We start from the raw sequence: 19,895 nt of genomic DNA on the forward strand, positions 1-19,895 counted from the left end.
TTAAATCCATCTTGTTGCCCCAGCTGATGGAATTGTCTTTGAAACACATTAATCTAATACAGACTGTGTGGAGATCGAGAGAAGAAAGCAGGGATACTGGATAAATCAGCAAAAAATATGCGAGCCTTTGTATTTTGTTTAGCGGCTCTTTCCATTATGAGATTCAACTGATGGGCACTTAATTTCACATTTCTCCTGAATTGTTAAGGTACTAAACTGAATAGACTGTAAATATTGTACAGAATTAAACATTGTTGCGCTTGTTATACTCACAACATTAAAGAAAATGTATTTAAAACTGCGCGCTACTGACGAACTGCTGCAAATTTTGCAGCGCCTGGAAACTCTGGATTCACGGCCAGAGGCAGCAGGGAGGAGGGGTAAAACTAACGCGCAAAGCATCAGAGACGAGACTGGCAGCTCCAGGGGAGGAAGTGGCTTCACCCTATAGGCCTTGTCTCTGGTTTCGCTCTGGCAGCACCAGGGGAGGAAGTGACTTCACTAACAATTGCGTGCATGTCATTGAGAAGAGCCACAAATGTCTGGGGGTGCTGCAGCTCCGCAGCCCCTCTTCGAAAGCCGCCCCTGGTAATTACCATAATATAATATTAAACATTTTAAAACAACACCACTCCACTAAACTTAAAAACATATATAAATGAATTTCTCGTCATATCATTATATTTCAAATTCAATTATCAGTACTTACTTTATGCAGAATACAATATTCATGTTACTGGACGATTAGCTCAGTGCATACTTCTTCCTTAAAGGTTGTTAAATTCGCAGTAAAGATATAAATTCCTTCTATTGTTGGTTCCAGGGAAGGAGGAGGGAAGGCTTCCTAAGATGATGATGAATGCAAAATGGAGGGCGAAAGAAGGAGAGGAAGACCAAAGAAGCTGTGGATGGACGACATATTGCGAGGCGTTACAAGCCTGGGAGTGAGGAATTGGAGGACTATGGCTGGGACAGAGTGAAGTGGAGAGCTGCTGTGAGAGAAGCCAAGGTCCACTTTGGACTGTAGTGCTATGATGATGATGAGTATATCACTTCTAAGATGAATCTCGGAATTCCTTCCTTTTTTTATGCTGTTATGTCCATACTAGTACTCTTCTTTGTTGAGTCAATGAAATTGAACATTTTGGTCTTAGGTTCCTCTCACAAGGTCATGTATTCATACAAAAAAAATGCTAGGCAGAGGAGTAAAAGAAAGGTGTAGGAAGACTTTTTCACAGATATTACTTGTCATCAGTAATTTTTATGTCATTTGTTTTCGAATTTCAGCATCTTTGGATCGAGATTTTCTTAATCTTATTGTTAGTATCAAAGTTTTATATAAAATAAATAGTACAACCAGTTGCTACTTAAAACATTAACTTTAATACTGTGAAATCACTAGTTTGCTCTTCAGTCATTTATACAGTTCAGCATGTTACATCATACAGTCACCTAAAACTTCTTCCCAGATTACATACATACTAATATATAAGTTGTGTTCAGAAATTGTTAAAGTCTGCACATACTGTATATCTTGAGACTGCTCCTTTGTGCGTGTGCAATGACTTCTTGTGTTCACTGGCCCCCACGGAAACCATCTGATAGAGATTATGTTTATACAATATGCTTTCCTCTGCGTTAAACATGTTTAACACAAGTGAACAGCTCATAAACTGTGAAATATGATCCGTAATTAGTTTTCTGAATTCTTGGAATGTGCATCTAGGAGAAATTCACCACCAGGTATGACATTAATTGTGGTGAAAATGCTAGAATTGATGATATGGTTAGGAAATTGGTTTGGAGTATACAATGGACGACAGAAGGAGAAAGATGAGGGGCGCAAACAGGGAGACCATATTTGATGAGTAACAGTGTTCGAATTGAAAAAAATGTAGAGGGGGAAATTTCTCGATCACATACTAATTTCTCTTTTTATTTTTAAGTATTATATCAATTATTATAATATATTCGTTTTTAAAGTTTGTTATAAGTTATTATTATTATTATTTTTATTATTATTATTATTATTATTATTATTATTAACGTCCACTTTAATTACTATAATAACTGACATGGTATTTTAAATTTCTGATACCATGATAACTTTTCCTGTCCCACCTTATGAGTTAATAGGTACCAGATAATTTACAAATTGATTATGAAATTTTATTATGAAAATAGCAATTGCAACAAACGTTTATGGAAACAACAAACATACAGTATTTCTGACGTAGTTCTAAGAAAAACGAAAGAAACAGTCTAAAAAATTAAATTAAATTATGATTTATTTAACGACTCTCGCAACTGCAGAGGTTGTATCAGCATCGCTGATGTGCTGGAATTTTGTCCCGCAGGAGTTCTTTTACATGCCAGTAAATTTACTGACATGAGCATCGCTTAACACACTTAAATGACATCGGCGTGGGCTGGGATCGAACCCGCAACCTCCAGCATAGAAGGCCAATGCCATACCAACTATGCTACCAAGACCGACTCACAGTCTAAAATGTTTTTATGTTTTAATATACGGGGTCTTTCATAAGTAACTGATTACTCAAACAATTGACTACTTTTATGATTCTTGGCTGTGTTGTACATCTCTGCTAGAGAGAACCTTTCCTGGTGCCGTACACTCGATTTGGTTACGTGTCTACCCACCAGAAATCGATCTAGTCACAAACATGTCCACCAAAGAGCGTAATTTCTATTCTACGACTACAGAAACAATTTTCCAACAAGATGAGGTTCCTCCCCATTATGCAAGGGATGTTCGAAGCGTTTCCTAACAGGTGGATCGCTCGCGCAGGTCCAATTTCTTGGCCGCCATGATCTCCAGACTTAAGTCCCTTGGACTTCTTTTTATGGGGATTTGTTCAGAATCGTGTGTTTGCAGATAAACTCGCACCATCCTCCCAGAATTGGTTGAAAGGTTCGTGCACATGATACTGATGGTTACTCCTGAAATGTTCTCGAGAGTGCACAAGGAGAATGGTTTGAAGCTTGCATTTTTGCGTTCTCGGAGTGGCAGACATGTTGACAGCTGTAAACCATAATTAGTGTAAGTGTAAGTTCATTGCAATTTATCGTAATTTTGTGTTTTTTTTTACACTAATCCTAAGTTTTAAATTTCATAGCGATAGTTTCATTCATCTCTAAATAGAAAAGTGGAGACTTCTGGTGGGCAAACACATAACCAAATCGCGTGTACGGCACCTGGAAAGGTTCTTACTGGCAGAGAAGTACAACACAGCCAAAATCATGAAAATTAGTCAATATTTCGAGTGATCAATTACTTATGAAAGACCCTGTACTATTGTTATATTAATGAGTAACTTCTTTTAATGTTGAAATCCAGGTGATATTTATGAATGACATTCAGAATAAGCTCACTATAGCAAACCCATTCTAGAGGAGAAAATGTTTTGACCACTGCACAGAAAATGAAAGTAAATTTTCAGAAATACAATTTCAGGAAAAATATCACTGTTCAGGCCGATATAGTTCTAATAATATCAAACATATATTTGGAGAGGGAAAGTTTCTTTCCCTGGTTGGGAATGTACATAGAAATACAGAAGTTGGGAGAAAAATCCAAAAGGACAGAAATTCCCAGCTTCTCCCCCTTCAATTCGAACACTGGGCATAGCCTAATGAGTTTTGACACTACTTTGTTGAATGACAATATAAGACTGCATGCAGCAAACACGACACAGATGTTGGACTCATTTCCTTGAGAGTAATCTAACCAATCTCCCTACAGTCTAGATTTAGCGATGAACAATTAGCATCTATTTCTGCAGTCCAAGAAATTTCTTTACAATCAGTGGTAAGGAATAATGATAAGCTAAAAGAGAGCATTCAGAACTGGCTCGTGTCACAGCTGAATTCTATCAAGATGGTATCTTGGAAGTTGTGTCCCAATATGATAATTCCTCAATGCACATTTTAATTATGTAGAATTTGACAGCAATCACCGAGTTTCTTTCGTCTGTTTATTAAAATAGCCACACGGGATTCACTTTCTGGATGCACTTCATACTTTCATAATTTTACATTTGTTCATAATAGTTCGTTGATTCTCCTCTTTCTCTCACCATTACAGTTTCTCCAGTACAGCATACCTGCCATCGATCACCAGTGGTGAAGATAATGGTTTAAAGCTGGAAAATATTAAATATATTCATTATGCCAATCCTACATCAAGAACCAGGATAATAACAAAAATATTTACCGCAAAATAGAAGCAGAAAACAAATAATAAATTTCTTTAAGCATGTTCCTAATTGTGAGTGCTGTATTGTATTTTAATTATGTACATGTACATTGTAGTGTTTTGAGAAGAATGGAGTGTGTGAAATGGACAGACAGAATAAGAACTGAAGCTGTGTTGGAAAGAATAATGCTGAAACTCATCAGGAAGACAAAAAGAAATTGGTTGGGTCACTGGCTAAGAAGAAATTGCCTATTGAAGGATGCACTGCAAGGAGTGGTGAACGGGAGAAAAGTTCCGTGCAGAAGATATCAGATGATAGACAACATTAAGATATATGGATCGTATGTTGAGACTGTTAGGAAGGTGAGAAATAAGAAAGATGCTGGGTTTGCACTGAGATACCTGCTCCTGGGCAGAAAACTAAGAATGAATAAATAGTATTAAATTTTACTATGTATTTCATTGTTCTATACAATCAAGTGCAGTATTTTTTATTTTTTTAAATAATGAGAAGGCAAGAATGGTGTAAAGTATTGTGACAGCTGCAACGAGGTTCAAACACGCGTCCGACAGGGCGCGCGGCAGACGAAACGCTGGTACGGGGAGCATCTGCATGCTGAAGGGCAGAGGGGGTGTATTATGTAAACACAGCGAGGGGAGGTTGTGCGCGCAGCTGCTACTTGCGGAGTGAATTGGGGACGGACCCTCCCGAATCGTCCAGAGGAGTCCATCGAAGTGGAGATATCCAGATAATTCGAGAGAGCTATCTCTGCACACCTGTAGAAGTTTCTCGTAACTATGGTTTAGCTATAAAAGAAGAAACGCGAGCGAACTTGAGCAGTTTCAGTTTATTCAGCCATTCAGTAAGTAAGCCAGAGCAAGCAAGCCAGTCTTGTGTACCGGAGTTCGACTTGAGTGTGCGTCCGCAACTGTGTCAGCATCCGAAGGCCTGAGTTCGAGTGCAGTGGACCGCAGTTGGAGGGACCTGAGTTCGAGTGCAGTGGACCGCAGTTGGAGGGACCTGAGTTCGAGTGCAGTGGACCGCAGTTGGAGGGACCTGAGTTCGAGTGCAGTGGACTGTCTCTGAAGATCTGTGGTTCGAGATACTGTGAACTCGAGTGACTGAGCTAGAAGAACTGAGAACTGACAGTTCTGATTTGTAAATAGTGCTTTGTGAACATTAGTTAAAATTCAGTTCATTATTGTTCTCAATATTCCAAGTAAATTGTCATTGTCGTCCGTGGAGTGCACTAACGAATACTGTGTTACTGTGTGGAGAGCAAATCCCATTGTTGACGGGAGTGAAGTTAAATTGTAGAGAATGAAGAGTAATTGTTGAAATAATAAAATTACATTGTTGTTTAGTATAAAATTTACACTGGTGTCAGAATCGGGATATTATCGACAATGGAGAACCTACAGCAGATCCTGCATGCCATCGCGGAAATGAAAGCAGAAATGAAAAAGGACATAAGCGACGTAAAAGCAGAAATGAAGAACGATATCAGTGAGGTGAAGAACGATATAAGTGAAGTGAAAACGGAGATGAAAAGTGACATAAGTGAAGTGAAAACGGAGATGAAAAGTGACATAAGCAGAGTGAAAGATGACGTCACTACGCAAATTGAAAGAGTTTCGGCCCACGTAGATGGAATCGTCGCCATCGTGAAAGACGAACTTAAGGCCGATTTGGATAAACTAAACCAGAATTTTACAACTATAAACGAGACAGTAGCAGAGTTGAGACAGGATGTAGACCATTTCGACGGCAAAATCCGCGAACTCGAGCGTCGTCAAGAGCAGACGAGTGAGGTGATGGACAAACACGCTGAGGAAAACAAGCACATACTCGCGTTAATGGACCAACATGCTGTAGAAAACAAGCACATCCTCGCGTTGGTGGATCGCCAGGCTAGAGAACATAAACAGATAGTTGCCAAGGAGGTTCGACGTGCCATGCAAGAAGCGGCCACAGAGTTGAGGACTCCATATAGTGGCCCTGCGGAACCATCGCCTTCAGCCAGACATTACAACGTCAAGACGCCGAAGTTCGACGGTACGACGTCTTGGGCGATATTCCGTCGCCAGTTCGAGGCCATCGCAGAGCACAATGGGTGGACGCCAGCAGAGAAAACCACTCAGCTGCTGGCCGCGCTTCAGGGACAGGTGTCGGAGATTCTTCAGTGTTCCAGAAGATGGGACAGCCGCTGAGATAATGGCGGCCCTGGAGGGACGTTATGGTGACCATCAACTTGCGGCAGCATTTAGGACCCAACTAAAAACGAGGGTCCAACAGTCAGGCGAGTCCCTACAAGAATTTTCGATGGCAGTGGAACAACTGGCCCATAAGGCGCTCAGGGGCCTACCTAATGAATTCATCGCTGGAGAGGCGGCCTACACCTTCGGCAGCGGAGTTCGAGACTCGGAAATTAGACAACAGCTACTCTTGGCAGAGCATCGCACCATCAACGCAGCTCTGGCGGCGGCCCTCAGGTTGGAGGCAGCCAAGTTGACTGCGAACGTCTCGGCACCGCACCGGATTAGGAGCGTCGCAGCGGCCGACGTCGAGGAACGTCAACCGAAATCACCCGAGCGACGAAGACGAGGAGTGCCCACCTGCTGGTCCTGCGGTGAACCTGGACACCTGAGGAGGGACTATGACCGATCTGGTCACAAACAGGAAAACTAAAAGGGGCCGATGCGATGAGGGGCACGTCGGCGCCGTCATCACCATCCCCTCGGCTGATCTTGAAGACGGTTAACAGAAGATGCGACGATCGGCTGATTGCTGACGGATGGATAAGAGGCCGCCCATGCAGAGTACTGGTAGACACCGGGGCGTCGCTCACTATCGCCAGACCGGAAGTCGTGCGTGGCCTACCGGGGAGGACGCCGCTGCGCCGGTATGAGCTACGTACTGCCTCAGGCGAGAACCTGCCCATCCAAAATGAGGTTTTCCTGGATCTGACATTGGGAAAGAGGAGACTGGAGATGTGGGTATTCGTCGCCAACATCACTGAAGACGTCATCCTGGGACTCGACGCCATGCGGATCTTCGATGCAACGGTGGACGTCTGGCGCCGTATCCTCCATTTTGGTCAGGATGAAGTGTTCCTGAGGGACGTCGAAGACCAACCCATGGCCAGCAGACTCACCTTGGAGAATCATGTGACAATCCCGGCAGGCTGCGAGATGGTGGTGACGGCAAGACTGGACGGACAGCCTAAGAGAAACCTGCTCCTCGATTCGCAAACAACTCCGATAGATGGGGTTTATGTGGCCAGATCCCTACTCCCGAATCAGAAGGTGGTACCGGTGAGGGTCCTGAATGTCACCAATCGGGACAAGGAGGTGCCTAGTGGAACTGTACTAGGTAGCATCGAGCCGGTGGTGTCTGTGACGTCTCTGGCAGATAACGAGGAGTGTCACCTACCACGTCCAGATCTAGACCCATCACTGAAAGAGCTGGCTCGAGAATTGGCGGAGACTTTAAGTAAAGGAGAAAGAAGATAACTCCATGATCTACTGACACAATTTCAAGACGTCTTCAGTCTGTCTGAAAACGACTACAGGAGGACGGAGAAAGTTCAGCACCGCATCGACACTGGAAATATTCGCCCAATCAGACAACCTCCTCGACGCGTCCCTCTAGCTAAACAGAGGGAGATTGACAGCCAACTAGAGGGCATGAAAGCAAGAGGGGTCATCGAGGAATCCGACAGCCCTTGGTCATCACCTGTGGTGCTGGTGAAGAAGAAGAATGGGGACCTGCGTTTCTGCGTGGACTACAGAAGACTGAATGACGTCACCAAGAAGGACTGCTTTCCGCTTCCACGAATTGACGACACCTTGGACACCCTGGCCGGAGCAGAGTGGTTCTCGATGTTGGATCTCAAGTCAGGATACTGGCAGGTGGCGCTACATCCTGAGAACAAGGAGAAAACGGCGTTCTCTACAGGCCAGGGACTATGGCAGTTCACCATTATGCTGTTCGGCCTCTGCAACGCCCCGGCTACATTCCAGAGGCTAATAGAGTCCGTAATGAGAGGCCTGACATACGACACCTGTTTGCTGTACCTTGATGACGTCATCGTGGTCGGCAAGACATTCGGCGAACAACTGTCGAACCTGAGGAAAGTGTTCGAGAGACTGCGACAAGCCAGGCTGAAGTTGAACCCGAAGAAATGTCATCTGTTCCAGAAGAAGGTCAGCTACCTGGGGCACGTAGTAGGGACCAACGGAGTGGCCACGGACCCGGAGAAGCTACAAGCTGTCAGAGGATGGCCGAGACCGAGGGACAAGCAGGAGCTGCGCTGCTTTCTCGGCCTCTGCACTTATTACAGAAGGTTCGTAGCTGGGTATGCCAACATCGCTAAGCCTCTAATCCAGCTGACTGAGGAGAAACGACAATTCCAGTGGACGGACGAGGCGGAGTCATCCTTCCAGTCGCTGAAAGAGGCGCTCTGCACTGCTCCTGTACTGGGATATCCCATCCCTGGAAGGAAGTTCACGCTCGACACTGACGCTAGCAACGTAGGCATCGGCGGAGTACTCTCTCAGGAACAGGACGGGCAAGAGAGGGTGATTGCCTACTTCAGCCGAACACTATCCAAGGCTGAGAGAAACTACTGTGTGACGCGTAGAGAACGTCTTCCCATTGTGGAAGCCCTGAAGCATTTCCACAAATATTTGTATGGCCAGGAATTCCATCTGAGGACAGATCATTCTGCACTCACCTGGCTATTGGGCTTCAAGAATCTGGAGGGGCAGACCGCCCGTTGGGTTCAACGTCTGCAAGAGTACAACTTCACCTCCAGGGGAAGAAACACTCCAATGCTGATGCCTTATCACGACGCCCATGCCCGGATGGATGCAAACACTGCCTGAAAGTAGAAGAGCGGGATGGCGCCCACGCAGTCCGAGCAATTGCCGCCCAGCAGAGCCCAGGATGGGATAACGCTGCCATAAGGAGGGAGCAGCTGGAGGACCCAAACATTGGACAGCTACTTCGTGATGTGGAGTCCGGGCAGAGACCAATATGGGCCGATATCGCCAACCGTAGCACCACTTACAAGAGCTACTGGGCCCAGTGGGAATCCTTCACTGTCAAGGACGGTATCCTGAAGAGGATTTGGGAGTCGGCCGATGGAAGGACCCGCATAGAACAACTTGTCCTGCCCAGGAGCAAGGTGAAGGAAGTGCTGGAGGAGACTCATGCTGGAGTGACTGGAGGCCACCTGGGAGCCAACAAGATGCTGGACAAGTTAAGACAGAGGTTCTACTGGCTACATCAGAGAACCGACACGGAACAATGGTGCCGAAGATGCGACACCTGTGCAGCCAGTCGCGGACCAAGGACACGCAGCAGGGGAGCCATGCAGCAGTACAACGTGGGAGCTCCTTTTGAGAGGATCGCCATCGACGTTGCTGGACCGTTCCCGGTCACGGATCGCGGGAACCGCTACCTGCTAGTCGCCATGGATTACTTCACAAAATGGCCAGAGGTGTACGCGATTCCCAACCAAGAGGCTTCGACGGTGGCCGACGCGCTGCTTGACAACTTCATCTGCCGATTCGGGGTGCCCCAGGAATTGCATAGCGATCAGGGGCGCAACTTCGAATCCAACCTGATGAGAGAATTGCTCGAGCGTCTGGGGGTGCATAAAACCAGGACCACTCCCCTCCATCCACAGTCCGATGGTATGGTGGAACGCTACATCAAAACCGTGGAAGAGCACCTGCGGAAGGTGGTGTCCAACCATCAACGAGACTGGGATGCCAGAGTCCCACTGTTCCTCTTGGCCTACAGAGCTTCGGTCCACAATACAACAGGGATGACACCGGCAAACATGGTCTTCGGGAGAGAGCTGCGCCTGCCCTGTGATCTGCTGTTTGGCACGCCACCCAGCGCCGACCAGCCAGCAATTATGTGGCAGAACTCACCGAGAAGTTGAATGGAGTTCACCAACTGGCCAGAGAGCACCTCAAGATGGCCAGCGACAGGATGAAAGTGCGCTACGACAGATTAGCCAACTCTGCAGTATTCCAGGAGGGCGACCTGGTGTGGCTGTATCGACCTACCAGGACCAAAGGGAAATCACCAAAGCTGTAGCGTGCCTGGGATGGACCATACTGCGTGGTGACCCGGATCAACGACGTGGTGTACCGCATCCAGCGACAACCTCGAGGGAAGATGATGGTGGTGCATCTGGACTGATTAGCAGCCTAACAAGGGACTGCCCGGGACGAGCAGCCCTAAGGAGGGAGCAATGTGACAGCTGCAACGGGATTCGAACACGCGTCCGACGAAACGCTGGTAAGGGGAGCATCTGCATGCTGAAGGGCAGAGGGGGTGTATTACGTCAACGTGGCGAGGGGAGGTTGCGCGCGCAGCTGCTACTTGCGGAGTGAAGGGGGGACGGACTCTCCCGAATCGTCCAGAGGAGTCCGTCGAAGTGGAGATATCCAGATAATTCGAGAGAGCTATCTCTGCACACCCGTAGAAATTTCTCGTAACTATGGTTTAGCTATAAAAGAAGAAACGCGAGCGAACTTGAGCAGTTTCAGTTTATTCAGCCATTCAGTAAGTAAGCCAGAGCAAGCAAGCCAGTCTTGTGTACCGGAGTTCGACTTGAGTGTGCGTCCGCATCCGAAGGCCTGAGTTCGAGTGCAGTGGACCGTCTCTGAAGGTCTGTGGTTCGAGATACTGTGAACTCGAGTGACTGAGCTAGAAGAACTGTGAACTGAGAACTGACAGTTCTGATTTGTAAATAGTGCTTTGTGAACATTAGTTAAAATTCAGTCCATTATTGTTCTCAATATTCCAAGTAAATTGTCATTGTTGTCCGTGGAGTGCACTAACGAATACTGTGTTACTGTGTGGAGAGCAAATCCCATTGTTGACGGGAGTGAAGTTAAATTGTAGAGAGTGAAGAGTAATTGTTGAAATAATAAAATTACATTGTTGTTTAGTATAAAATTTACAGTATTTAGAAATGTTACAGCAACTGTAGAGCTATATAAAATCGCAAATTAAATTATAATATTGTATAAAATATGGAATACTGTGAATGAATTCCTTCCTTTAATTTTATTTATTGTACTTATTTTTTATAGCAGCATACTTTTATTGCGACATAATTTCTTTAGTCCTTTTGATGACGCTATAACAAACTTCAACTGTATTTATAGCTGAAAACGTTGCACTATTTGTAATGAAGAGAACACGATCACAAGTAAGGGCCACCATATGGAATGCGAAAGCTTTAATCACCTTCAAGAATCGACTTTGGCCACGTTAATACCGGTACTGGAAGCCAGAAGATAGATTGATGTTTATAAACCAATCAGCCTGTTGCTAGATAACAACATCCTCCAATACCACTCCAATGAAGGGAATTCCTTGAAAGGCCATCTAAAAATATAGGAAGACCATAACACCACACAGTCAGATACTAGGAAGAATGACAGCAAAACAGAATGTTGGGTAACTTTTTAAGAAGCATTCCACTCTCCATTCCCAGATCTCCAATTATCACTACTCAAAAGCAGAATTTTACGTACTGAAAGTTAAAAAAGTACATTTGAGTATATGTGACCTAGGTTTAGAAGAGTTTTAAGCAGGGTTGCCATACATTCGTATTTTGTATGGACAGTTTGTATTTTAAGACCCATGTCTGTGTTAGTATCGTATAAATAAAAAAAGTGACAAAAGTCAGTACTGTCTGGTTCGAGCTAGGAAAAGACAAAAAATTGCAGTCACAGATTACAAAGATCATTTCCAGGAGAAAAAATAAATGTATTTTTTACTAATGGCAGGTACTTGGTTTTTCGACATCCACCTATATGAAGCCAGTTGTCTAGACCAATTTACTGAAAGAGTCATTGCCCAGGGTGCGCCATAGGAGGCTGGTCTATGCTACATCCGCAATGAGATGAGATGATGGGGATTTGTTGGGATGCCATAAGGAAACTGGAGCTCCCGGAGAAAACCCCGTGTTACCTGGACAACAGGCTTGCCCAGTACAAATTATAAACCAGGGGTACATTGCATTATAAGTCTAGTGCTCTAGTCACTAGACCACCATGGCAGTTGAAAATATAAATATATCTCCCAGACAGCTGAACAGAAACTGGCGATATTTATCACTGATGGTAAAACGAAAGAAGAAGATTTCGAAGAAAATATTCTGAACTTTTATGACCAGTGCATTTTATGTCTCGAATTATGGAAAGGGAGTTTTGCGGGTGCTGAGCAGTTTCGCTGGATTGAAGTACATTCAGGTTATAAATCACACTGGAACATTGTCGAAAAATCAACAGAGTTCATAAATTCACTAGTTTCTAATCCTAATGCTGTGATCAACATTGATAAGGTCGTCATTGTTAGCCATTTGCTTACAAAATAGTGGAGAAGGTGGAAGAAAAAGAAAAGATATACGAAACACAGAACTGAACGTTGTAAACAGAGTGTTGCGTTGGAGTTAAATCGCTCACTTGAACTCGGTCGAGTGTCGCACCCTCGAGCGAGATACGATCGGTCGTGATACGCTCGTAATAAATAGAAGCACACTACAAGGTCATCTCACCGACATATCTTATCTTGTATGGAAGGCAACAGATAAGACACACATATTATGTTTTGCTCACACGGTAAAAATAAGGCTTTATTTTCTGTGTTTATGACAAACGTTTAATGGAACAGTCAATGGTACGTACCAAAACAGGAACATGAAGTTATAAATAAAATAGTATGAAAAACTTCGATATACGGTACAGTTATTATTGCTAATTAATAATTATTCAATATTCGATTTACCACATATATAATATGATAGGTCCATACATAGTGTTCCGCCTATATACTGCAACAATGTAGAAACGTTTTACAAAATATTATTGATATAGCAGTAGATTAATAACAATATTGGTACAGAGATAACGTCACAGAAAATATAATAAAACGAATAATCATGCTGCACAACTGTTACAGATGCAAAGATTGATACACTAATTATTAGAGTTTATTATTATTATTATTATTATTATTATTATTATTACTACTAGAAAACTTGATACAGTTCTTGCATTATCGTCATTGTGTTGTTCATTTATAATAATTATATTTACATCCAATAACATCTATCAGATGTGGCAAAAACAAAATCACTCCTGTGTGGGAGGGGTGGGGGGGGGGGAACATTTACCTACAACATTTATATTACATTTTAAAGCAAGTTTTGTAGTTGTACTATGGAGAGGTTAGTTAAAACTGCAAAGTTTTGAAATGATAAACATCTATGATGTTACTACACAGTTCATCACTGTAACAAGAACGAATGTCTAATGCTCGGCTTATAGCATTCAAGGATTTATCGCTCGTGACAATTTTACCCATCATGCATGTGCGCTACCTATCGGATTATGCTATGAACTACTTGGCGCTCGGGCAAAAACGTCCGATGCAGATCTCTAGTTGTTAAATGTACGTGCTGAAGTTTTCAACAAATAAAAAAAAGTGAAACGAAACATAATAATTCCGAGAGAGTTTCAGAATTTGTGTACTCTGGAAAAGAAAAGTGAGAGATGGATAGTGTGTGGTGCAGGCAGTGACACTGTTTTTAACTTGATACAGGAAGTCGTCACGTTTATTTATTGCTTCACCTGAACTGTGCCGTCACTGGACGTTGGCCTGAATCCAGTCGAGGTACTTGCCCCTGTCAGTGAAAACTATGTAGCTCTCTGTGTCGCACATGTGTTGGTTCTGCTTCTTCAGCTTGCTGAGGGACACAATGCCCCGGATGGACCATCACACTGGACCATCTGCCTGCTTCTTGGAGAACACCATGCCGCCCCCACTGACGCCATTACAAACGCTGGTGCCTGATAGAACATACATGAAGTATTGTACTAGCTATGAAAAGGTATAATGACTAGAAAAAGAAGAGGAGAAACGTGAGGAAAGAATGAAAGAAAATGAAAAAGGAAAATGGCAAAATGAAGACGTAGAGGAAGACTATGAAGTAGAAGATGAAGAAAAAAATGTAAAATCAAGAGGAAGACAAAGGACAGTGTGAAGAAGAGAATCACAAAGGACAGCAGGAAGAGGAAAAGAAAAAGATGTAGAGAATGGTGGATGAATAAGTGAGAAGTGGAAGACAGAGAGAACAAAGAGGAAAATGGGAACAAAAAGGTCAAAAGATAAGAAGAGAACTACAAATATGAAGAGGGAAAGGCAAATAGAATGGGACAGAAGGTGAAGATGGAAGGGGAAAATGAATTACAAGTAGAAGAAGAAGAAAATTAATTTTAGAATTTTCATTTTCGTTATATTTATTGAATTCCATAGATCTTTCATCACCATTGTAATTATTAGATGCAACTGTTGGGATAACAGGCAACTTTGGTAGGTCAAGAGAAGAAGGGAATATACGAATCTTGTTTGCCATATCCTGCACACGAGTTTCAAATTCTTCTATCTGATTTAACAGTCATTGGATTATTATTTGAGGGTAGAGGTTCAGTTTGAAACTTTACTATCAGTGCTCTAAAATCACTATAACTTACAACTTTCGAAACTGACCAAAGTGTACTCCAACTTGTCAAGGATTCACTGCAAATTCTGCAATATCATTTATATTTCAATATTTGATTTCTGTGTGTCAATTATGTATACCGGTATATGTATGTAAGATATTGTATTTTGTTAAAATGTTTTTCATAGGTTACAATGCGACAACATTACCGAGGTATAATATAAAGTTCACTATTTTTTAAGTTTTATTTTTTATGTAGTACTTTTAAAAAGTAATTTGTCTGATATTGCTGGATCCCCGAAGCCATTCATTATCTATTTCAGAACAGATGATTTATTACCGGAATTTAATAGAATACCAAAGGTCATGTACTACTGCCAACCAGGTGGTAAAAGATCACTAGGTCGACCAAGAAAAAGATGAATGAAAAATTCTCCATTAAGATTATAACAGGCCAAAAGGCTAATACTTGCAAGGATAATGATGATAAGGATGATGATGATGATGATGATGATGTTGATGAATTAATAAAGATGAATACATAGCAAGCAGATTAATTCAATTTACAAACATGAATTCATAAGTTGAGTAAAAAGTCTTAGTATGTAGAAAATTTGTTAATTCTGTACTCAACTTTTTCTCTTGGCCTTTCAGAGCTTTAAGATAATTAGGCAGTGCACTGAAGACTCATTAAGTATATCCACAGCAAACTCATATCTTTTGTGACAATCATCTGGATGAAGTGCATGTAACAATGAAGCTTATAAGGAGTCAGATGAAGACGTTTCTTTAAAGCTGTATGAACTGTTGTTTTCAGAAGTCCTAATAATATTGTCGGACACATTTACGAACTGATTTCTTTGGACTCTGAACAAATACTCTTCAGATGGCTTCTACCTTTCCATAATTTGTCGATGGTCTTCCAGTACGCTTTTTCTCCAATAGGCTTCCAGTGTAGGCATTGCCACAACGAGGTTGAAACTCTTGCACACATCCTGGGATCCTGTCCGCATGGCGAAGGTCTGCAAAATGCTAGAGACCACCAAGTACGACCAATTATAGCCACTGCCCTTAAAGATGCCGATTACAACACCTTTGAAGAAGTACATGGTCTCGCCGTCACTGGCAGTACACAGCGCATAGATATAATAGCTTTCAAGGAATCTACAAGACCTAGATTCATAATTGATCCCACTGTGCGTTTCGAAACAAATTAGGAACAGCCAGCAGAAGTGGATAAGGAAAAAAAGAACGTCTACAATCCTACCATTCCATATTATCTCCAAAAGTACCAGCTAGAAGAGCTTGAAGTAATCGGACTTCTGGTTGGAGCAAGAGGTACCACTACTCTCTTCATGAAAGATGTGTTTAAGAGGCTTGGAATACCTACATCTATTATTCCGATTGTAACTTTAGCTGCATTGAAAGGAGCAATTGCTCTCCTGAAGCATCACCTATATTCGAAATGAAACCAAGTTCATTAGCATTCCTTACTTTTTTGTAACACTTGCCTCTCTAAAACTAGGTATATTTCCACCAATCACAAAATGTATTTGCAGCTATGTACGTGTAGGAGTTTCATTGTCAAAACAAAATTAATGGTTCACTGAACTTGTAAACATTTATATGGTTAAGTACTCTTTGTCCCTTGTGGCAGCTCACGAATACTGAGAAGATTTCTAAATTAATTAATTGTCTATTCCAACAATGAATGTTATTCTCTTGTGGTGGTTTTTCATTAAACACGCGACGAAATTCACGTCGTACATGAGTCACAGATTCAAATTTTACCAGTCACAAAACACATTGCACTTTTCTTTGGGCATCCATAATTAATTGTAACAATAGAAATTATTGCATTTGTTCTATTGTTACCGTACTTTGTTTCCTTCAGTGCTTCAAACTTACAGACGAAAAATTTTGAGAGTTTTATTTTCATCTGGCAGCAATATTAAATTTCTACTTCTATTTATTCAAAAAAGATAATTCTCTGAAACCCCACCAAGACTTTTGGGACACAGTGTATTACAGAAACTTGAGTTTTAATTTCCTCAAGCAAAGATGGGGTACTGGTAGGCTAGGCCTACTCTTAATTTTTTTCATAAATCGTCCTTAGACAGAATTGAACTCTGAAGCTTGCATCCAAAGACAAACATGGTCCACTTATGATCTTTCCTCTAAGTTAAAACTTCGCATTCGAAGATAAGGGAGTTAGTTTCTTTTTACTCTTTACATAAACATCAGAATGGTTGTGATGTATTCTTGCACACACCATTTAGAAATCCGGCAAAGTATGTCTTGTCAGAGGTGAACTGTGGGTAGAAATTCCGGTCACTGAACAGGCAGACATCCTGTGGCACGATCAGCATCTTCGCCATCTTCAACTCCTCTGTTACTTTCCCTGTTTCATCGTAGCCCCAGCCTGCAACCTATGTAACAGGAGATGTGACAACACAGCTTGATAATTATTTCATTCGAAAAGTTTGGAAAATGAACTGTCTTAATAAATAGCCTACGTATAATGAACTTAACATGTTGGAATTCTATCATTTTCGTCATTAAATCAGGTTGAGGGGGCTCAATGACAAAATTTCTCGTGGATATGGATCTGAAACGAGAAACAAGATAAATTGGAACACTTGTCTATCTTCAGTACCGGTACTTTCTGAAAAATCCATAGTGACAGTGCCAGAGTGCCCTAAAGTTCGTAGACTAGGGTGACCAGATTTTCAAAATAAAAAAAAAAACGGGACAGTTATTATTAGGGACCGGATTTTTATGTAATATCAAGGTGTGAAATATGTACATATTTATGTAAGAAAGATAAGCTGAATATGTACCAAAATATGTAAAATCATGAAAATATTTAACATTAATAAGTGGCAGGTATAGGATAGGTAAGACTCTCCAGTTGTGATTTCATAGAGCACTCGACTTTTTTACCGCATACTTGACACATTGCAATTTTTCCATCTGTAGTGAAACTTTCGTCCATTGCAATCCATGATTTTATTTTTGTCATTAGGATTGAAGATACAGGGGCCTTTTTAGTTAGTTAAAAGCAGTAGATAAACTCACTTGCATTTTATAATGTAAGCACTAAAACTAGAGGACTGAGTGAAATGAATGACATAACAGTACTGCAAGCACTGTTTCGCTTTAATGGATTAGGAGAAAATAAGAGATGTGGGACACATGCATTTTAGCTGCTCCCTGTAAGAAACAAAGTACCTACTAAAACCTCAAACTACAGGTATTTAATAACTGTTGTTTGCCTGGAACTAAGGATGTTATGTTTCGTCCCGAAATATATCCTTTCTTGGGTAGATAAAAAGGCTTTTTAAATCTGTGTATTTCAAATTGTAAACTTTCCCAACGGAAGTTTTTTTTTTTCTTTTAGAGATTAAAAATGAATAAACCCCCCAAATATGTAGATTTATGTAATATCAAGCCATAATATGTAATGTGGGGTAAATATGTAATATCAAATTTGATTATATTAATGGTAATTACAAGATTCGCAAAGATTTGTTATTTATATACAGTTAGGTTGAAAGGAATATAATATGTAATTACATATTATACTTATTATAGTTGACATGAATATATATTTTATCTAAACATTCATTATTACTTGTGTTTATATTATGTCAGTGAGCAAACAAATGAATAATCTGATGTCATTGTTGCCTGATAGAGTCATAAATTGATTACCTGTAGCAGTCTGTTAATTATTTATTGATGTCTTAAGAACCCAGATTTATTTATTAATGAATTAAGAGATAATAATGAATCGGTTATTTGGGAAATAGCAGGAGTCCATTTTTTAGCCAAAACGAGTTTATTGTGTTTCTAACATTAAAACATGTATTTGTACATCTATAAGAGAAAATAGACATGTTCGCTTTATTTTAAGTGATGATATGAGGCATTCCGTAAGAGAAGGGCGAGCCCACCAAGGGTCGAATTTTGTGTTTTTCACTTCTCCGAATATTTAAGACACATATCTGCAACATAAGCTTGGCAGACGTTGGCGGGCTCTCCCTTACTACATCGAAATTATCATTATTTGTAAGATTGGAAAAACTACGTAGTCTGTGACAGGTTCATAATATTCATATTACTCCATACGAGAAGGGCAAATACGCCATTCCGTTGTAACCACACAGACGAGTACAACCGTAGTGAGAAATTACGTGTATTTGTGGACATTGTAATAGCTTAGTATGAGTAATAGTGACAGTGATAATCAACCAGGCATATCTGGTTATTGTAGGAAACGTCAGAGGCATATCGAAAAATGGATAAACGTACAAGCAAAGATTAAAAGGAGCAAAGGTGAATCATACATTAGTACAAAAACATCTCAACATGTACAAGCTCGTGGTATAGGCCCGCCATGTACCTACTTCCGGATGCTTCAACGTATTAGGTATGGAGAAAATACAACCTTATTTCGCAATTTCTGGGAGTTGGATGATTAAGACCTCTAGAATGCCTATATTTCTAAGCTCGTAACCAGTGTTGGTGTCAACAGATGTCACATTAAGAACAGGCCGACCTCTCTCAGCTGGTTTTGCTAAAGTGGTATGTCACGCCAATAAACCTCACAAAGGATCTGAAAGCTCTCCTTATCTATGTGCCACAGAACATTTCTGGATGACGTGATCTGCAACCAAAACGTGCAACTAGCAGTGACCAACTCAGAGGAACATCTTCATGAAGATGATGTAATGGATTATTAGCACCTCTGTTCTCAGAACAAGTGAGACCACTTTTGACAGCAAGGGTAATAACATGGCAGGCATCTACTTATTTTTGTTTATTAATAATTTCAGACACTTTGTAAATGTCACATCACAGTGCGATTAAGTGTTTTTGTTTATTATTATTATTATTATTATTATTATTATATTGTTATTAATGTCTGCCACTATTGAATTCATTCTATGCCTGTTGCTTTTTTTAATATACTGTTTTCAAATTATTCCCATAATATTGATGAATTCATAATGTCATCTATTCTTTTTAGCTTCATTTTTTATATTACAGAGAATGGATTTTGCTTCTGCATTGGACTGACACCATATTTCAATTCTTTTGGTATTATATTTGCCTCTTTGTCTCATTATATGGTTCTTTTC

General features: G+C 41.3%; 1 protein-coding gene across 6 annotated transcripts in view; it reads right to left on the reverse strand.

Moving 5' to 3' along the window:
* Positions 1-1,360: 1,360 nt before the first annotated feature.
* Positions 1,361-19,895, reverse strand: part of LOC138699307 (chymotrypsin-like protease CTRL-1) — a 38,894-nt gene continuing 20,359 nt past the window's right edge. For 3 of the 6 annotated variants that reach the window (XM_069825211.1, XM_069825210.1, XM_069825208.1), the window contains exons 7-9: positions 17,024-17,180; positions 13,880-14,098; positions 1,361-4,163 (exon numbers count right to left, since the gene is read on the reverse strand). In XM_069825211.1, coding sequence (XP_069681312.1) covers positions 14,025-14,098; positions 17,024-17,180 — 231 coding nt within the window. In that variant the 3' untranslated portion in view covers positions 1,361-4,163; positions 13,880-14,024. Of the gene's footprint in view, positions 4,164-13,705; positions 14,099-17,023; positions 17,181-19,895 lie in introns of those variants that run through there. The other 3 variants (XM_069825212.1, XM_069825209.1, XM_069825213.1) reach the window with 3 other exon arrangements.

Source organism: Periplaneta americana, chromosome 1, assembly GCF_040183065.1.
Source record: "Periplaneta americana isolate PAMFEO1 chromosome 1, P.americana_PAMFEO1_priV1, whole genome shotgun sequence".
Lineage (NCBI taxonomy): Eukaryota > Metazoa > Arthropoda > Insecta > Blattodea > Blattidae > Periplaneta > Periplaneta americana.